We start from the raw sequence: 17,395 nt of genomic DNA on the forward strand, positions 1-17,395 counted from the left end.
AGTCGAACCTGTCTGTAACGACCACCCAAGGGACCGACCAAAAGTGGTCAGGTTTGTTGCTATGGAAAGTTGGATTACACAGAGAAAATACACACACACACACACACACACACACACACACACACACACTGCACACACACACACTGACACACACACACATACACACATACATACACGCACACACACGCACGCACACACACACGCACGCAAGCAAGCAAGCAAGCAAACACACACACACACACGAACGTACGCAAGCAAGCACCCCCCCCCCCCACACACACACACACACACACACACACACACACACACAGCCGGTGATGCTCCTTACCTCCCACCTGCACTCTGTCTTGTCTTCATTCACCCCCTCTCCAACCCCCCACTCCCCACTTACCATCCCCTACACCCCCCCTCCCTTTAGTGTGGTCGTTATGGTCAGGTGGTCATTATCGAGAGGTGGTCGCCAGGGCAGGTTCGACTGTATTGTCAAAAACTCCATCAACAGCTGATCTGATTGTTTTTATTCGTAAGTGATTACCACGAAATGCGTAAAAGGATAGAAAAACAGTGCAATATTTTAATACACTACAGCCGAAAAACTCAAGCCTTTTTCAGATTTGCTGATAATAATATTACAAAAATCAACCCAGAGCTATCCCTATCTAAGAACTTGAGAAGGAGTGATCAAGATGTAAGTTGTATCTAGAATTAGCAATGCCCTCTGAAAAGGGACCAAGAGTGTTTATAATCACACTGCTGTCTTCCTTTTCATTATTAGTTATGATTACAAAGGTCACTGTTGTATTGCCGACTTCTCGCACTAATGATAATGATATTCGATACCTTGTTCAATTCAATTCAATTCAATACAACTTTTTATTATCTGAATGTAACAAACAGAAATTTTCGTTTGGCTCGTGTGCAAAATAACATCACATAAAATCACACTCTCAAAACATAATCACATAAAATGTACACATCAATACACACACAAGAAAATTGGTTGATTAAAATCAACATGGCCGAAGCAATGTTTTCATAAAAGAAGCGGTATTGTACGGGCACATGTTGAATTTGGGTTACATGTGTTGCAGAGTATTTGAAAATCCGTATGCATAAAAACATGCAAAGAAGAGTGATAGGTCCCTGTTGTGAATATAGTCAAGTGGATAAATTGATTACTTATGTTTCACACTAGTTCTGCTGAGAGAGGAGACGGTTTGGCGGTCATGGGTTGTAGGTTATGCAACTTTAAGAGCAAGGCGCATGGTGCATGTTCTTGTGATCGTTTCATGAAAGCGTCATGAAGAGGGTGTTACAAATACAACGTAAATTTTGTTTTTGATGTTTGGTTTTCGATGTGGTGGTTGTAAGATTGTGATGTGTTTAACCAACGAGATACAATGCTATTTGGGACATGGTAATAATTGGTTGCCGGTATGGACGATATTCTTTACTGTTGGCAGGGGTGAGCAAAAGTGTGACCGACTCAGCGTAGAGATGATCGAAGAGATTGTTTCGTTGTCTATTAGTGTTGTGACGAGCGTTGGCTAATGGTAACGAGTACATATGTGTGTAGTTGTGGTGTGTGTGTGTGTGTTTGCGCGTTGGTTGGGATTATGGGTGTAATTTGTAAAACAGATGTGACAGTAATAATGGAGTTCACATTGAGGTTAGTTTGAAATAGAACACACGCACGTTTTTGAAAAAACAATATCAAATTTTGAACCATGAGATCTTTATCAAATAATAAACTGAACATCAGCAAAACATCAAAGCAATTATTAATAAGGTTTGAAAAGCTTGACTTCCTTACTATGCAGTTAAATAGTGGATTGAAGGCTGAAAACCTCATTTACAAATTACAACTGAGATGGGGAGGGGGGGTGGGGGAGGGGGGGAGTGCTGAAAGTGTGGATGAGAATACAAAAAAATGCTGAGTGACAACAGGGAGGTTAAGATACAATGAAGTTTTTTTTGCAAGGAGATATCACTGTTTGAGACTTAATATTTTACATTTTAAGAATAAGAGTTTTGGATTGGTTTGAATAACTCGACCCCTCAATAAATAGTAGAGCATAGTGCAATTTCATGTTGGCATCTTCTCCACTGAAAGCTATAACCCAAAGACTGAAGACCAAAGTGCTTTACCCCACTTCTGACCCGAATCACCCCCCTCCTGCTAGGTACACGTGCACTCAAGTTAACCTCTGCTTTGACCTGTGTGCCAGGAGTCGGATGGGAGAGAGAGAGAGCGAGAGCGAGAGAGAGAGACACACACACACACTTAAACAGAGACAGACATAGAAAGACAGAAGCGGAGAGACTCAGAGGGTGACACAGACAAAGACATACATACAGAGAGAGAGAGAGAGAGAGAGAGAGAGAGAGAGAGAGAGAGAGAGAGAGAGAGAGAGAGAGAGAGAGAGAGAGAGAGAGAGAGATATGATAATTAGTTTTAACGTCCTCTTAGAACCAATTGGCCTATCTTGGGACAGGTAGAGTTGATATGCTTTTTGGGGGTCAGGACACTGGACAGACATGCAAACAGAGAACACATATGATCGTGTTATAGATCTGGAAGTCTGTTGTTGCGATATTTCAAAATGGGGATGGAAGTAAAGATTTTGTTGGGGTTGTTGCCATAGTGTACGCGAAATATAGTTGGAGTGGAGCGGTTTTGTAGGCTTATTTGCTTTTTATTTATGTAAAATATTTTTCAGACTTTTGGATAATGCCAAAATAATGTAATAAATAACTGGCTGAATAAGTAAATAAATACGTAACTAGAAACATAAAAAAAAATTATTAGCCAAATAAGAATATTTGAATATAACTTGCTAAAATAATATATCAGAATGGGGAACTTAAGTTCAGGTAGGAGGAGGGCGGTGTATGTGATTTAGCCTTGTTGAGAGAGAGAGAGAGAGAGAGAGAGAGAGAGAGAGAGAGAGAGAGAGAGAGAGAGAGAGAGAGAGAGACTGACGGAGAGAGAGAGAGAGAGAGAGACGGAGAGAGAGAGACAGAGACAGAGAGAGAGAGAGAGAGAGAGAGAGAGAGAGAGAGAGAGAGAGAGAGAGAGAGAAAACCCACTGTAACTGATCTCGTGAGAACGGTAACAAAACGAGACATGTCAGTTCTCCGAACGCATTGCAATAGATGACCGCTCCTGCGGCCATCAATAACGCTATACTTCGCAATACACACATACTTCGCGAAGGATTTTGCATGGTACTTGTCATTCGTAATTTCAAAGATCTCAGTGTTCTTAGCAATTTTGGCTAATTGTTTTCTGGCCTCGTACTAACGCCGAAAGATATGTACCATTATTGTTCAAGATATGTACCATTATTGTTCAAGATATGTACCATTATTGTTCAAGATATGTACCATTATTGTTCAAGATATGTACCATTATTGTTCAAGATATGTACCATTATTGTTCAAGATATGTACCATTATTGTTCAAGATATGTACCATTATTGTTCAAGATATGTACCATTATTGTTCAAGATATGTACCATTATTGTTCAAGATATGTACCATTATTGTTCAAGATATGTACCATTATTGTTCAAGATATGTACCATTATTGTTCAAGATATGTACCATTATTGTTCAAGATATGTACCATTATCGTTCAAGATATGTGTTTTTCTGCGCAGACTCTTGCAATTATTACTATGTAACACTAACAAAGACCAGAGCGTCGATCGATGTTGCAATTATTAGTTTTCGCGGTAGCCAATAACGTCATAAATCAAAATTTAACAAATTAAAAGGCAAAGAAGTAGTCGCTCACACTGTGACCAGTTAATTGTACCTGGACTGACACACAAGACACGTGCCTCATTCCTGATATTAATAATGACCACTGCGATCTTTTTTTTCTATTTCCCTTTTTTTCTTCTTTATGCTATGTTTTTTAGCCTTTGTGCTAGCATATTGTCGTGGTCGTCAAATTTTAAAAAAAAACACAGACAAAAAAACATTCAATCACAATGTCATAAAGGTGTAAAAAAACTGACGTTTAACTGAATAAACCTCATTCAGTTAGCCGCACGTACACTTGCGGGAATGAACTCGTGAGGTACACGGAACGCAACGTGGTTATTTGCGTGACGGTGAAGCCCCCACTGGAAAGTGACATTTCATGGATATTATAATTTGGCCAGAGAATATTTCAATGCTGAAAAAGTTAGTTTCTTAGATTAGCTCAAGTTGACACTAAGACCATTTGTATACGAGTGTCCTCTTATCTAAAATAATAATTAACAATGATGGATTGATATTCAGCTTTAAACGGGTGTGGTTTTTTTTAACACATAAACTGAGAGGAGAAAAAAATCGGAATAAAACTTTTATCGTTCTGGTTTTTATATGTGTAAAAAATAAAGTCCTGAATGTTTAAAACTGAATCCACAAATAAAATCAAACACTGAAATCAACGTCACAAATCAAGTAAAAAATAAGAAAGATCTTTTGTTCTACGTTTCATACCTCTGCGTTGCAATTTTAGAGTGCTTTAATTATTGGGAAAGCCGCCTACTTTCATTTTGGAACGTTCTCGTTGCAGAAGTTTTTATCAGTTTCACCCAAACAACAAAATCGTGTAAGCAAACAAACAGTTAAAACCCCGTATCCAACTCAAAAAGACGCTGCCCTAAACTAGAGTAGTGTAGTCGAGTTACGTGTATTATTTAGAATCATGTACTCGTAATCGTCGTAAGACGTCAAAGTTGGACAACATCATGCATGTTTTGGCCGCATGTCTGTTCATGCAAGCGTGGTAAATGTACTGCACCGATGAAACGAGAAATGGGTCGGAATTTGGCAAGCTCCAACTTTGCTTACTAGCTACTTCTTTGCCTCAAGTTAACATTTCAATAGTGCGAGTGAATACATGAGATAATAAATGAGTAAATAAATGAGTAATTAATGAATCTATAAATAAAATCTATTAAGAAAGAAAGAAAGAAAGAAAGAAAGAAAGACAGACAGACAGACAGAAAGAGAGAAAGAAAGACAAATTATGTGACAGACGGAACAACATGTCTGTCGCAAAACCTCCCCATGAGTAAGACCCTTTTTATACGTACTGGAACAACGTTTCAGTCCTCCCAAGGCCTCGATAAAACAAACGCCCACTAAAAGCATTAGTTCAGATATAGTTACTGAGTAACTTTCGTCAAGTTCTATTTCCCGGACTGACTGACCCCGTCTTCCGACAAACTCACCTACGCCGGACCTTGCAATTTCACGATTAAGAAAATCGCTAAAGAATGAGTTTACGCACGCTCAGTTTACAAGAAATGCAGCACTCAGATTCAAGTCGAGAAATCAATCGAAGCTAGCTCAATCATAAACCTGTCTATTCCGACCAAAAACCTTATCAAGGAAGAAGGTCGGGACGGCTCTGGATGTAACAATCCCAATCCTTCTTCCTGGGAAAGAGTTCTAGTTCGTTCATGATTAACAGTCCTCCGCGGACAGCCAATCAGAAGTCAGTTGGCAGAGAGGTTACAGTAAACACGCCCAGCCAATGGAGCGGATCTCTAGCCGGGAAATCCCCGTATTATCCCACATACCATCGGAAGCTAGTTTATTTTTAGCACGCTGCGCGGACTGAGCAAAAAGGGCTGCGTCGGTGTTTACTTCGCATTGTGAATCGCAGCGGTTTTATCATCGACGTGTGTGTCAGTCGGTCTGCGGTAAGTTCTCAATCCGAAATTTTACAGTGCGTGTGTGTATGCGTTTTTGTAGGCTACAAGTTTGAAAAGTTATTTCTAGTACTGATGCAAAGCTGAACGAAGGGTATGCTAATGTAGGAAACGGTTTTGCAGAGTGGTCAACTTCCGATTCAGTGTTATTTCTTAGTTCTCAGGGGAGGGCACAAAGTCAGTATATTGTGTGTCGGCGCAGATCCTTCAGATAGCTTGTCGCGTTTACACGTGAATTAAAGACAGAAGAAAATTTGTCACATAAACTTCTGTTGCAAAAAGTACGTCAAATGCGACAAGTGTTCACTGCTGCTTAGCTTGCTGCACACTTGATCTTATTGTTGTTCTGTATTCTTCTCTTTCAACCTTTTTGCTCTAAGTCTTGGTTCGGCTTTTCTATCGTCGCTACTGACATGAATCGTAAACACGAGTGTTACTATAACCGATGGTGAGGTCTTGCAGTGCAAACATGAAATGATATCTGAAAATGAAGAAGCAAAAGCAATAATAATACTTCATTTTGATGTCAAACATCTTATTGGGTCGTGGATGTTGACACGAATAACAACGCATTTCGTTTCGAGCGTCAACATAGGCTACTCAGTAATGAAAAGTAAACCGTACCACAAGTCATGAAATAACTGTTTCCTGTTTTAACTGTTGCACATAACACTCTTTTTCAAACCTCTTGAAAAATGTTGAGACTTGCATGGATTTTCAGTAGTGGTTAAAGTGGCATACATTTGTAATACAGGAAATACAGAAAAACAGGTGTCAAGAGAACCCATATAAATTGTCACCTTTTCCCAAAATGATAGGACCAGTAGAATAAACAGTTCCCAGATAGTAATAACTGACAGGTTTAGCTGAGAGTACACGCACCTTTACACTGTAGCTATAGATATATATGGGACATTTTTCTTTTCGCACTTGACTGAACTTGAGACTGGTACACGCACTTGTTCAACTGAATTGGCTTGGCCGGACAGATCGTCTGGTAGATATTTTGTCTCTGGGCATTCCCTTACTAGTAGGATACCTACTCACTGACTCGCTTACTCACTCATTCACTCCCTTTCTTCCTTGCTTGCTTGCTCGCTCACTTTCTCATTCACTCACTCGTTCGTTCACATAATTATTCACCTCACTTGATGCCTGTTTGCCTGTCTGCCCGCCTGCTTCCTTACTTCCGGTATGACCTAAATGACCACGTAGTGAAAAGTTTTGTATTATCGTTCATTTCAAGTTTAGTTTAATTGTTCGTTTACCTCATGCTCAGTATTTGTTCATCATTATTGCCTGTTCCGGGTGTTTTTACCTCACTGGTACTTAACCCCCCTTGAACGATAAGTTGGGTGTTTTCGTCGATTGTGCTCATGGTTTTTTATGATCGGATTTGAAAATACTGTTATACACTTTCAGTGTAAGTAACTCGATCTCTCTGTCTTTGTAACAAACAAAACAAAACAAGAGCGGGAGAGAAAATAGAGAAAGAGTGAGACAGAAGAGAGAGAAATAAAGGTACACTTTCGTGTGCGTGTGTCTGTTAGCTATAAGTATAGTAACTTACCTTACAACTGACCAGGTGCCAAATATTACCTTGACCTCAAACTGTCCGCCGTAACCGGGCCGCAGTACTATGCTATGGATTTTTTTTTTAGCAGCAGTCACGATTTCTGGGAAGACTAACATTGCTGACGCCCATAACGACACGACGGACATGAAGCTGATAGTTATTGTACCTTTCATTAGATTATCGTGTGTTTTGAAGTGAGAGCTAGGCATGGCTCTGAAGAGGACCGTTGTGACTTTACCCAACTGTTGATTCAAGCGTCTCCCACTCCCTCCCACTCCCTCCCTCCCACTCCCTCCCACCCCGCCCACCCCTCCCCCCACCCCGCCCACCCCCATAACTTCCCCGCATCAGTCATCATTGTTTGGACCCAACCCGGTCCCTAGCCCATTTCAGGTCTCCTCTAGCAGCCGGCAGCCAGCTGTCTACATTCCCCCCCTGCAATTTTGTTTTTTATTTTCATGATACAAAGCCGGGTTTTCCCGTGTAACATGCCCCTAATGGCTTTGCCGAATACGAATACGAATACGAAAGTTTAATTGCTAGGCCATCGGCCCCTTGTAATGGGGAAGGAGGGGAAGGGAAATCGGTGTACACATAGTTTCGAAAACATGAAACGTTTAACAATGCACCGATCATAGGTATGATTTACAGTTCCCATCCCTTTCCCGACACGGTAGTTTCCACGTCAGTGTTCGTATTGTCCGTTTGTTCTGTGTAATGCAATTTACACCGTTCTCCAAAATGTCATGATGAGAACAAAAGTCCCGAGTCACACCCACAACATCGATACGATATCCGAACCGAATAGCTTTGCTGTCAACCGAGGTAGAATTTAGTCACATCCCGGAGTACAGACACTTCGTGTAGCGCAGTTCGGAGTTGATCGGCGAATTTTCTCCTGTCGACGGGTGACCCATGGCGAAGCTTGTCGAGGTACTCCTTCTCTTCTCGTATCATGTGGCGAGCTGCTTGCTTGATCATCCAGTACGTGCCTGGACTTTTGTCGGTGCTGCAATCGGTGACCAACACGAAATCGTCAGTTTCACATAGCAATGATTGTCTGTCATCTGTGTTGTCACGAACCACCCTTCGAAAAGAGTTGTTTCTGTGTACATGTTTCACTGCACGCACAGCTGATCGGTCCTTCAGTCCCGACACATACTCCTTTACGGCCGACAGACTGTAACCAAGGTCAGATGCCTTTTTCTCTGATGTATCCTGTGTTTCTGTGACTTCTCTGGTCCGAGACTGTGTTTTTAACAGCCAGGTAAATGTATCCAAAACAGACACACCACGTCACTCAGTGGCCCGTGGCGACAATAGCACAGCTTCAGCCTCACCCTGTTTATTGTTATTACGTTCAGAGGGCGTGTTGTCATCAGTGCGTGCAGCACGTGCAGCCGCGAAGCCAGCCAGCCGTGAGGGCGTAAAACTTACATTTTCTCATCATTGTTTGGCCGGTATGCATTTCACGTGGTTTTAAATCGAGTGTTTTATGACGTCTCAAGTTTATGACTCTTATTCAACAGCAATTATCTTTACTATCTTGCGTCACACTGGTAAAGTATGGTTTAGTGTAACCAAATAGTCACACTGGTAAAGTATGGTTTAGTGTAACCAAATAGTCGCACTGGTAAAGTATGGTTTAGTGTAACCAAATAGTCACACTGGGAAAGTATGGTTTAGTGTAACCAAATAGTCACAGTCGTGACACTTCGTATTCAGCAAGAGCTGACACTTCAGCTTTCCAGTAAATGCAAATCGTTTTCGTAGAACACTATCGATAAGAAGCATGTTTGCAAGGTCAAACTTCTCTGGGGTTAGAGTAGAACTTCTTAGCTAGATAGTGATTCAATATCCCATGAGTTGTTTCTTTCGAGGCTATCGACATTTCTGGTATGAACATGCAAATAGCTGCTCTTTCGCTGTACAGTAACACAAAACAAAACAAAAAATCCACATTATTTGTATTCTTATGTACACTTTCATCACGGGTAAATGCATACGAGTGATTAGCTATATATATCTGCAGATCTTGAATTTTCTACCGAAAGCTGGAATTGACAATTGTCGTGAAGGCATGCTCCGAGCAACAAAGCTGGGTGACGACAATTAGACAGTTGCCTCATTATCAAAACCTGAGGTTAATTTTGTCTATTTTTCTTTGTTGTGCAGATCTAAGGTCACAATGCGAGGAGCCGAAGCCAGCCTTCAAGCGCTTATTGAGTCTTCAGTTCAACCCCCAGGCTTCATGCCAGATAACCTTCCTCACTCCTCCTACACTACCTTACTTTCCGCATCCGGACACGAAACACAGACAACTCAAGCCACTGACATCTCACTGACACTTCTCCAAACGTCGATTAGCAACAACAATACCATGGGATACGGTCATCAGCCACCACAAGGGTTAGAGCTGCGTGGTATGGGATCTGGCATCACCCATTCACAAGCAAAAAACGTCGATGGAATGACGTCAGGTTTCGGACAGACAACGACGTCATTTTCATGTCCACATGCGGGAAATGTCGACGGAATGACGTCAGTCTCTACAATGCATGGCCACACAACGACATCGTTTCCTCACCTGCAGACAGGTCATGTCGACGGGATGACGTCAGTGGCGTCTGGACATTTACCAGGAATAACGTCATTTTCTCATCCGAGCATTGCGTCACATTCTACGGGAACTTTACCAGGAATAGGTTATTTTTCTTCGCTACAATCTGCGAACTTTCACACGACAACGACACCGTCTCACCACACACCTTACGCCTCAATACACGACATGGGAAAAGTACCGGCTGTCAACAAGCCCAGAAGAAACGTCCCCAACGTCATCAACATGAACAGTCCGTACGCTATTTCTACGCCTTGTCGAGATCCCAACAGAGATGAACTGGAAAAGGTAGGTTGAACTTTCTGTATTAGGCCAATAAAATAGGCTCGGTAGACCGGTTTCCTTCTCTCTTTTTTTTCTCTCTCCTTTTTATATTTAGTCAAGTTTTGACTAAATATTTTAACATCGAGGGGGAATCGAAACGAGGGTCGTGGTGTATGTGCGTGTGTCTGTGTGTGTGTCTGTGTGTGTGTGTGTAGAGCGATTCAGACTAAACTACTGGACCGATCTTTATGAAATTTGACATGAGAGTTCCTGGGTATGAAATCCCCGAACGTTTTTTTCATTTTTTTGATAAATGTCTTTGATGACGTCATATCCGGCTTTTCGTGAAAGTTGAGGCGGCACTGTCATGCCCTCATTTTTCAACCAAATTGGTTCAAATTTTGGTCAAGTAATCTTCGACGAAGCCCGGACTTCGGTATTGCATTTCAGCGTGGTGGCTTAAAAATTAATTAATGACTTTGGTCATTAAAAATCGGAAAATTGTAAAAAAAATTAAAAATTTATAAAACGATCCAAATTTACGTTTATCTTATTCTCCATCATTTGCTGATTCCAAAAACATATAAATATGTTATATTCGGATTAAAAACAAGCTCTGAAAATTAAATATATAAAAATTATTATCAAAATTAAATTGTCCAAATCAATTTAAAAACACGTTCATCTTATTCCTTGTCGGTTCCTGATTCCAAAAACATATAGATATGATATGTTTGGATTAAAAACACGCTCAGAAAGTTAAAACAAAGAGAGGTACAGAAAAGCGTGCTATCCTTCTTAGCGCAACTACTACCCCGCTCTTCTTGTCAATTTCACTGCCTTTGCCATGAGCGGTGGCCTGACGATGCTACGAGTAAAATGGCATTGCGTTCAGTTTCATTCTGTGAGTTCGACAGCTACTTGACTAAATATTGTATTTTCGCCTTACGCGACTTGTTGTTGTTATGTATACAAGCGCATGGGGCTTTTACTTGGCCGACAATCTTGCGAGCTGAGTTGTATGGATATCGGAGAAGAGTAACTTACTTTGTAAAGTCTCACAATTGAGTTCTGTGATTTTTAGTGGGTTTTTTTAAGAATCAAAACATTCATAGGGTCGGAAGGTAAAAAAAAAAGGATCTGTCGGGAAATCGGAAACATTGATTATTTGTCTTGGCCTTATGCCGAGTTTGCGACTTTTCTCGACAGTTAAATGTGTGAATGGCTTGCTGCGTATGCGGCGTACCACCAAACATTATAACGCAACACTACTGAGAAAGGTATTACAACTACGATGACATGACATTTCTCAGATTAAATTTATGGGGAAAAAAGGTCTCACCATAATCTTTAAAAAGCAAGTTCAAGATACCAGCTTTTAAAGGGTCGGTCTAGTTAAAATATGAGCTTAATCTCTCTTTTTATTAAGACTGCTTCACAATTGAGACTTATATTTTAATAATGACAACACGCGAGTTTTGAATCTTTAACAGCCATTTTTGTGATTCAAAAATAATGTTGAGTACATATTTGTTGTGCAGGCAAGACATCGACAGCTAAAAGCCGCGTTAAGAAAAGAGCGAAACAAAGAAGCAGCCAGACGGTCCAACCTCAACAAGAAACTGGAGAGAGACCGGCTAGAAAAGGTAAGCTCTCTTGTTTTTGTTGTTGTTGATTTCTTTTATTCATTCCTCCCTTTTTGTCTGTTCAATATGTATCAATCTTTCATTCCTATTCTCCTACTTGTGTGCATCTTGTTTTCAATGTTCTTCCTTTCAAGAAGATCTGTCGCCATATTTTGTTGATCATATCCCGCCATGAAATAACAGGTATGATTATGTGAGCACTGATTATAAGTTTTAAACTTGTTGTGCTCCTAAAGTTGTAAGCATGTTGTTGTATTATGATTTGTGCGTTTATGAATCAAAAGTTGATTGAACCAAACGGTAAGCTACAATTTGTCCACGTGTTCATCACATAGTCCATACCGGTACAAATCGTCCAGTCTAAGGCACACAAAAAAAATAGTCTGTTTACAGTAACCCGACCGACCCTATTTTTTTCGCGCGACCCTAGACTTTTTTTTTGGCATTTGGGAAAAAAAAAACAAGTCGCGGAAGGCGAAAATACAATATTTAGTCAAGTAGCTGTCGAACTCCCAGAATGAAACTGAACGCAATGCCATTTTTCAGCAAGACCGTATACTCGTAGCATCGTCAGTCCACCGCTCATGGCAAAGGCAGTGAAATTGACAAGAAGAGCGGGGTAGTAGTTGCGCTAAGAAGGATAGCACGCTTTTCTGTACCTCTCTTTGTTTTAACTTTCTGAGCGTGTTTTTAATCCAAACATATCATATCTATATGTTTTTGGAATCAGGAACCGACAAGGAATAAGATGAAAGTGTTTTTAAATTGATTTCGACAATTTAATTTTGATAATAATTTTTATATATTTAATTTTCAGAGCTTGTTTTTAATCCGAATATAACATATTTATATGTTTTTGGAATCAGCAAATGATAGAGAATAAGATAAACGTAAATTTGGATCGTTTTATAAATTTTTATTTTTTTTTACAATTTTCAGATTTTTAATGACCAAAGTCATTAATTAATTTTTAAGCCACCAAGCTGAAATGCAATACCGAAGTCCGGGCTTCGTCGAAGATTACTTGACCAAAATTTCAACCAATTTGGTTGAAAAATGAGGGCGTGACAGTGCCGCCTCAACTTTCACGAAAAGCCGGATATGACGTCATCAAAGACATTTATCAAAAAAATGAAAAAAACGTATGGGGATATCAATCCCAGGAACTCTCATGTCAAATTTCATAAAGATCGGTCCAGTAGTTTGGTCTGAATCGCTCTACACGCACGCACACACACACACACACACATACACACACACATACACACACACATACACCACGACCCTCGTTTCGATTCCCCCTCGATGTTAAAATATTTAGTCAAAACTTGACTAAATATAAAAAGGAAAAATATGTTTTTTTGGGGAAAAAAAAATCCCGACCTACCGACCCTATCTTTTTGGCCTATGTTACCGAAAACAGACCTTTTTATATTTAGTCAAGTTTTGACTAAATATTTTAACATCGAGGGGGAATCGAAACGAGGGTCGTGGTGTATGTGCGTCTGTCTGTCTGTGTGTGTGTGTGTGTGTAGAGCGATTCAGACTAAACTACTGGACCGATCTTTATGAAATTTGACATGAGAGTTCCTGGGTATGAAATCCCCGAACGTTTTTTTCATTTTTTTGATAAATGTCTTTGATGACGTCATATCCGGCTTTTCGTGAAAGTTGAGGCGGCACTGGCACGCCCTCATTTTTCAACTAAATTGGTTGAAATTTTGGTCAAGTACTTTTCGACGAAGCCCGGGGTTTGGTATTGCATTTCAGCTTGGTGGCTTAAAAATTAATTAATGACTTTGGTCATTAAAAATCGGAAAATTGTAAAAAAAAAATAAAAATTTATAAAACGATCCAAATTTACGTTTATCTTATTCTCCATCATTTGCTGATTCCAAAAACATATAAATATGTTATATTCGGATTAAAAACAAGCTCTGAAAATTAAATATATAAAAATTATTATCAAAATTTTTTTTTCGAAATCAATTTAAAAACACTTTCATCTTATTCCTTGTCGGTTCCTGATTCCAAAAATATATAGATATGATATGTTTGGATTAAAAACACGCTCAGAAAGTTAAAACGAAGAGAGGTACAGAAAAGCGTGCTATCCTTCTCAGCGCAACGAATACCCCGCTCTTCTTGTCAATTCCACGTGCACTGCCTTTGCCACGGGCGGTGGAGTGACGATGCTACGAGTACGGTCTTGCTGCGTTGCGTTGCGTTCAGTTTCATTCTGTGAGTTCGACAGCTACTTGACTAAATATTGTATTTTCGCCTTACGCGACTTGTTTGTTTTGGCCTAATGGAATTGTAATTCAGTGTGTTTGTTGTTGTTGTCCTTCCTTTTCTTGTTCTTGCTTGATTGCTTGCTCTGCGATTACCGTGCTGGGTTGACAGAGTGGTAATTATAAATTCATTTCATCAGATTCTTTTCTCTTGTGAATCAGTCCTTCTGGAATTTAGAAATCTAAAACCACAAGCTCACGGTATTTTTGCTTTGTCTGTTTACAGAAATCTCTGGAACTTTGGGAAGAAAATCTGCAACTCAACCAGGACATCCAGGACCTTAAACAGAAGTTACATCACTTCCGGCACATGCGCAGTGTGATGCAACATGTCTGTCATCCATCCGGAGCAATGATGGCTTGCCACTGAAAATGAAAGCATGAGTGATATTACGCAATCCGGGAAGCCGACATCAGAAGTTATTTCTTCTATGACTTTTCCAAACTCGGAACAGGAAGTGGCTTTTGTATAACTTGTCTTTGGTGTGTTGATATCAGTAATCGTATTAAGTTACGGTAATTTTAACTGTAGAAGAGTATGGATGTGTAATGTGTACAGGTGAATGTGACGGTTGCTTGTATCCGAATTGAAACCACATCTTGAAGATCATGCTCAAGTAAGTACCACTATCATTCAGTCATGGACAAGTCATCCACACTTTTCATGCTCAACTGTTAGGCTGTTACTGGGTAGCTTGTACTGTTCGTTCAATACTCCTTCTTGTATATATTATGGTGTCAGGAGACTGGTATTCGTATACAACATAACTCTCATATCACATATCATCACTGAACTTTCCAGAAATCTCTCTCACGTACTACTTGTGTGTGTCTTGATCATGGGCTTTCCTTTGCTACTCGATATGAAGTCATCTATTGACGATCCCTGAAGACATAGGTCATTTTCAGACATGGCTGTTTCAAGGATGAACATCGCTTGTTCTGTTAGTGCGCCCTGCTGTCTAAGCTGCCAGGAGACTGGTCCAGTCTGACTAGTACACGTATACCACATGTGTGTGTGTCTGTTACCTTCTTTGTGATTAATATTTGTTAATAGCTTTTAACGATTACACTAGGATATGACGCACGAAAACAAATTACTGAAAAGCTGGGTTTGAATTCGACAAGTATTTGTTAACTTACACTGAGACGAACTTCTTTTCCTGGAATTTGTCTGCATTTTGAAACGCTTGTTGTTAACAATCTCGTATGTGCTGCTTTGTTTTGCCTCGAGAGGGGTTTAGCAGACATAAGAACAAAGTTGTTAACTTCAACAGGTCCATTTTGCAGCAGAATGCCAACGAATCAGTCAGATACAGTTGATTTTTTCCCTCTCCATTTTTTTTAAAAGAAAATAATGCTCATCGAATATTATGCTTCTCATAAAATCACAACAGAACAGAATTCTAAAACATCATCATCATCTGACATAACAGAATGCTGCTATAAAAGGACTTGCACCTAAACAACCTTCATCTCCGGGAGTCCTCCTGCATTTTGAAAAGCTTGCTTGAGGATTCTCACAAATGATGGTTTTTGGTTACTCTTCTTTTTGTATACGCTGTTGCTGAAGCTGGAGATGACATAAACGCTCAGTATTTGTCTTCAATTAAATTAGAACATAAAACTTATTGCCATGACCATAAGGCCTAATACATTGTCCAGGTAACTTAACCTGACTAGTCGAATCCTCTCTTGGACTGAATATCGCTCAAAATTGTTTAATACTTAATTGAAATGTACCTCACATCTTTGTTCGATTTGGAAGTATATGACATATAGGACTTTTATTTCGTAAAATCAAACAAAAACACTCACAAGTCTACTGTTTTGCAAATATTTGCAGATCTCTTCCTTTCGCCGTCCCCTTCTTCCCTTGTCCTCCCTCCTCTTCCTATCCTTCTTCTCCGTTACAATTCAATAAATGTACAATTCAATCAATCTTTCCCGCATTTCACGTGATCAGTCACGTGACTGATTAAGCATGTGCCCACCCTCCTAAATCCCAGACGGCTTCCATTCTGGCGAATGATTTTGTCTGAAGGTTCGGTCCGAGCTGAGTAAGCTGATACCGATGAGTCTACTGGATCTAATTAGTTTCGAGACAAAGCAAACATTAGGTGAGAAACGGAAATGTTCTGTTCTTGTGGTCGTTGCAATGTCGTTAGAGATATCGACAATAATCTTTCTATTGCACAAAAAACCCTCTGAATTTGGTTGTTAGGTTTTCTTCTTTAGCTTTTATTATCCTTTTTGCTTCATGTTTATTGTTCTATCTTTTTTTCTGTATGGAAAACGTCCAGTTCCTTTATTTCCTATCCATCATTTTCATTCGCGTATCATTGTATTGTCCCTTTCATATGGATAAGTCTAATACTACTTTATTACAAGTTTAGGAAAAACAGTGGCTCGTATCAGGTACACTTGGTTGAAAGTATATTGCTGTTTCAATTGCTTTGGATTATTCTGAAGTTTTTCAAAGGCTTGGTAAGCTTTCTCTGACGATTGAGAGGTCGGAATACAGAGATAACGTTTGCCTTGCTCCTGAGAACTTTCCAGAAATGAAACATTGAAATATGATAGCGTAAGCTTATTTAACCTCTGAGGGCAATTTAACTAACTCGGTATTGTTCTCTGTCAGTGTTGTTTCTTCTCAGTAATTTTCAGTTTGTTTTTCAATGGATTGGTAAGCTTTTCTTAACGATTGAGAAATCGGCACTACAGGAGCAGTTCGCTTTGCTCATGAGAACTTTCCAGAAATAAAAGTTAGTTACCTTATAGTTATAGAGTAATGTTATTCACCATTTTGGTTTTTGTGCTTGTTTTCATTTTGAGTTCGTTTTTTCTAGGGCCTAGTAAGCTTTTCTTTGACGATTGAGAGGTCATCAATACAGGGAGGGGGGGGGATGAGGGAGGGGGGAGGGGGGGGGGGTGCCTTCCAATATTAACACTTTTCAGAAATCAGGCATTAGAAATAGTTTACCTTTGAGAGTAAAATAATAACTATTCCGATAATTTCTCGTACTTGTTTAATCTTGGTTTTGTTTATCGTTGGCTTATTAAGCGTTCCTTTACGTTGAGAGGCTGGTACCACAGGAGAACGTTTGCCCAGCTGTATACAAACTTTCCAAAAATGCATCATTGGAAGAAGGTGGAAAATGGTAATTGTTTATTCTGAAGCAATTCACCTATTACGATATATTTGTGTCTGAGTGTTTGTTATTCTAAAATTCTGAGTTAGTGTTTTCCATGGTTTGGTAAGCTTTCCGTGATGACTGAG

General features: G+C 39.7%; 1 protein-coding gene across 1 annotated transcript; it reads left to right on the plus strand.

The window, feature by feature from the left end:
- The first annotated feature begins 5,561 nt into the window (after window positions 1-5,561).
- Window positions 5,562-15,928, plus strand: LOC138958940 (uncharacterized). The gene is made up of 4 exons (XM_070330283.1): window positions 5,562-5,709; window positions 9,470-10,202; window positions 11,720-11,824; window positions 14,342-15,928. Exons 2-4 carry the CDS (start codon window positions 9,483-9,485, stop codon window positions 14,483-14,485), a joined length of 969 nt encoding a protein of 322 aa, XP_070186384.1. The 5' UTR covers window positions 5,562-5,709; window positions 9,470-9,482; the 3' UTR covers window positions 14,486-15,928.
- Window positions 15,929-17,395: the final 1,467 nt, after the last annotated feature.

This window comes from Littorina saxatilis, linkage group LG2, assembly GCF_037325665.1.
Source record: "Littorina saxatilis isolate snail1 linkage group LG2, US_GU_Lsax_2.0, whole genome shotgun sequence".
NCBI lineage: Eukaryota > Metazoa > Mollusca > Gastropoda > Littorinimorpha > Littorinidae > Littorina > Littorina saxatilis.

Coding starts and splice junctions, on each gene's coding strand:
- LOC138958940 (XM_070330283.1), top strand. CDS start 9,483: ATGCGAGGAGCCGAAGCCAGCCTTCAAGCGCTTATTGAGTCTTCAGTT. Junction 10,203..11,719: donor ACAGAGATGAACTGGAAAAG/GTAGGTTGAACT, acceptor TTTGTTGTGCAG/GCAAGACATCGACAGCTAAA. Junction 11,825..14,341: donor AGAGAGACCGGCTAGAAAAG/GTAAGCTCTCTT, acceptor GTCTGTTTACAG/AAATCTCTGGAACTTTGGGA.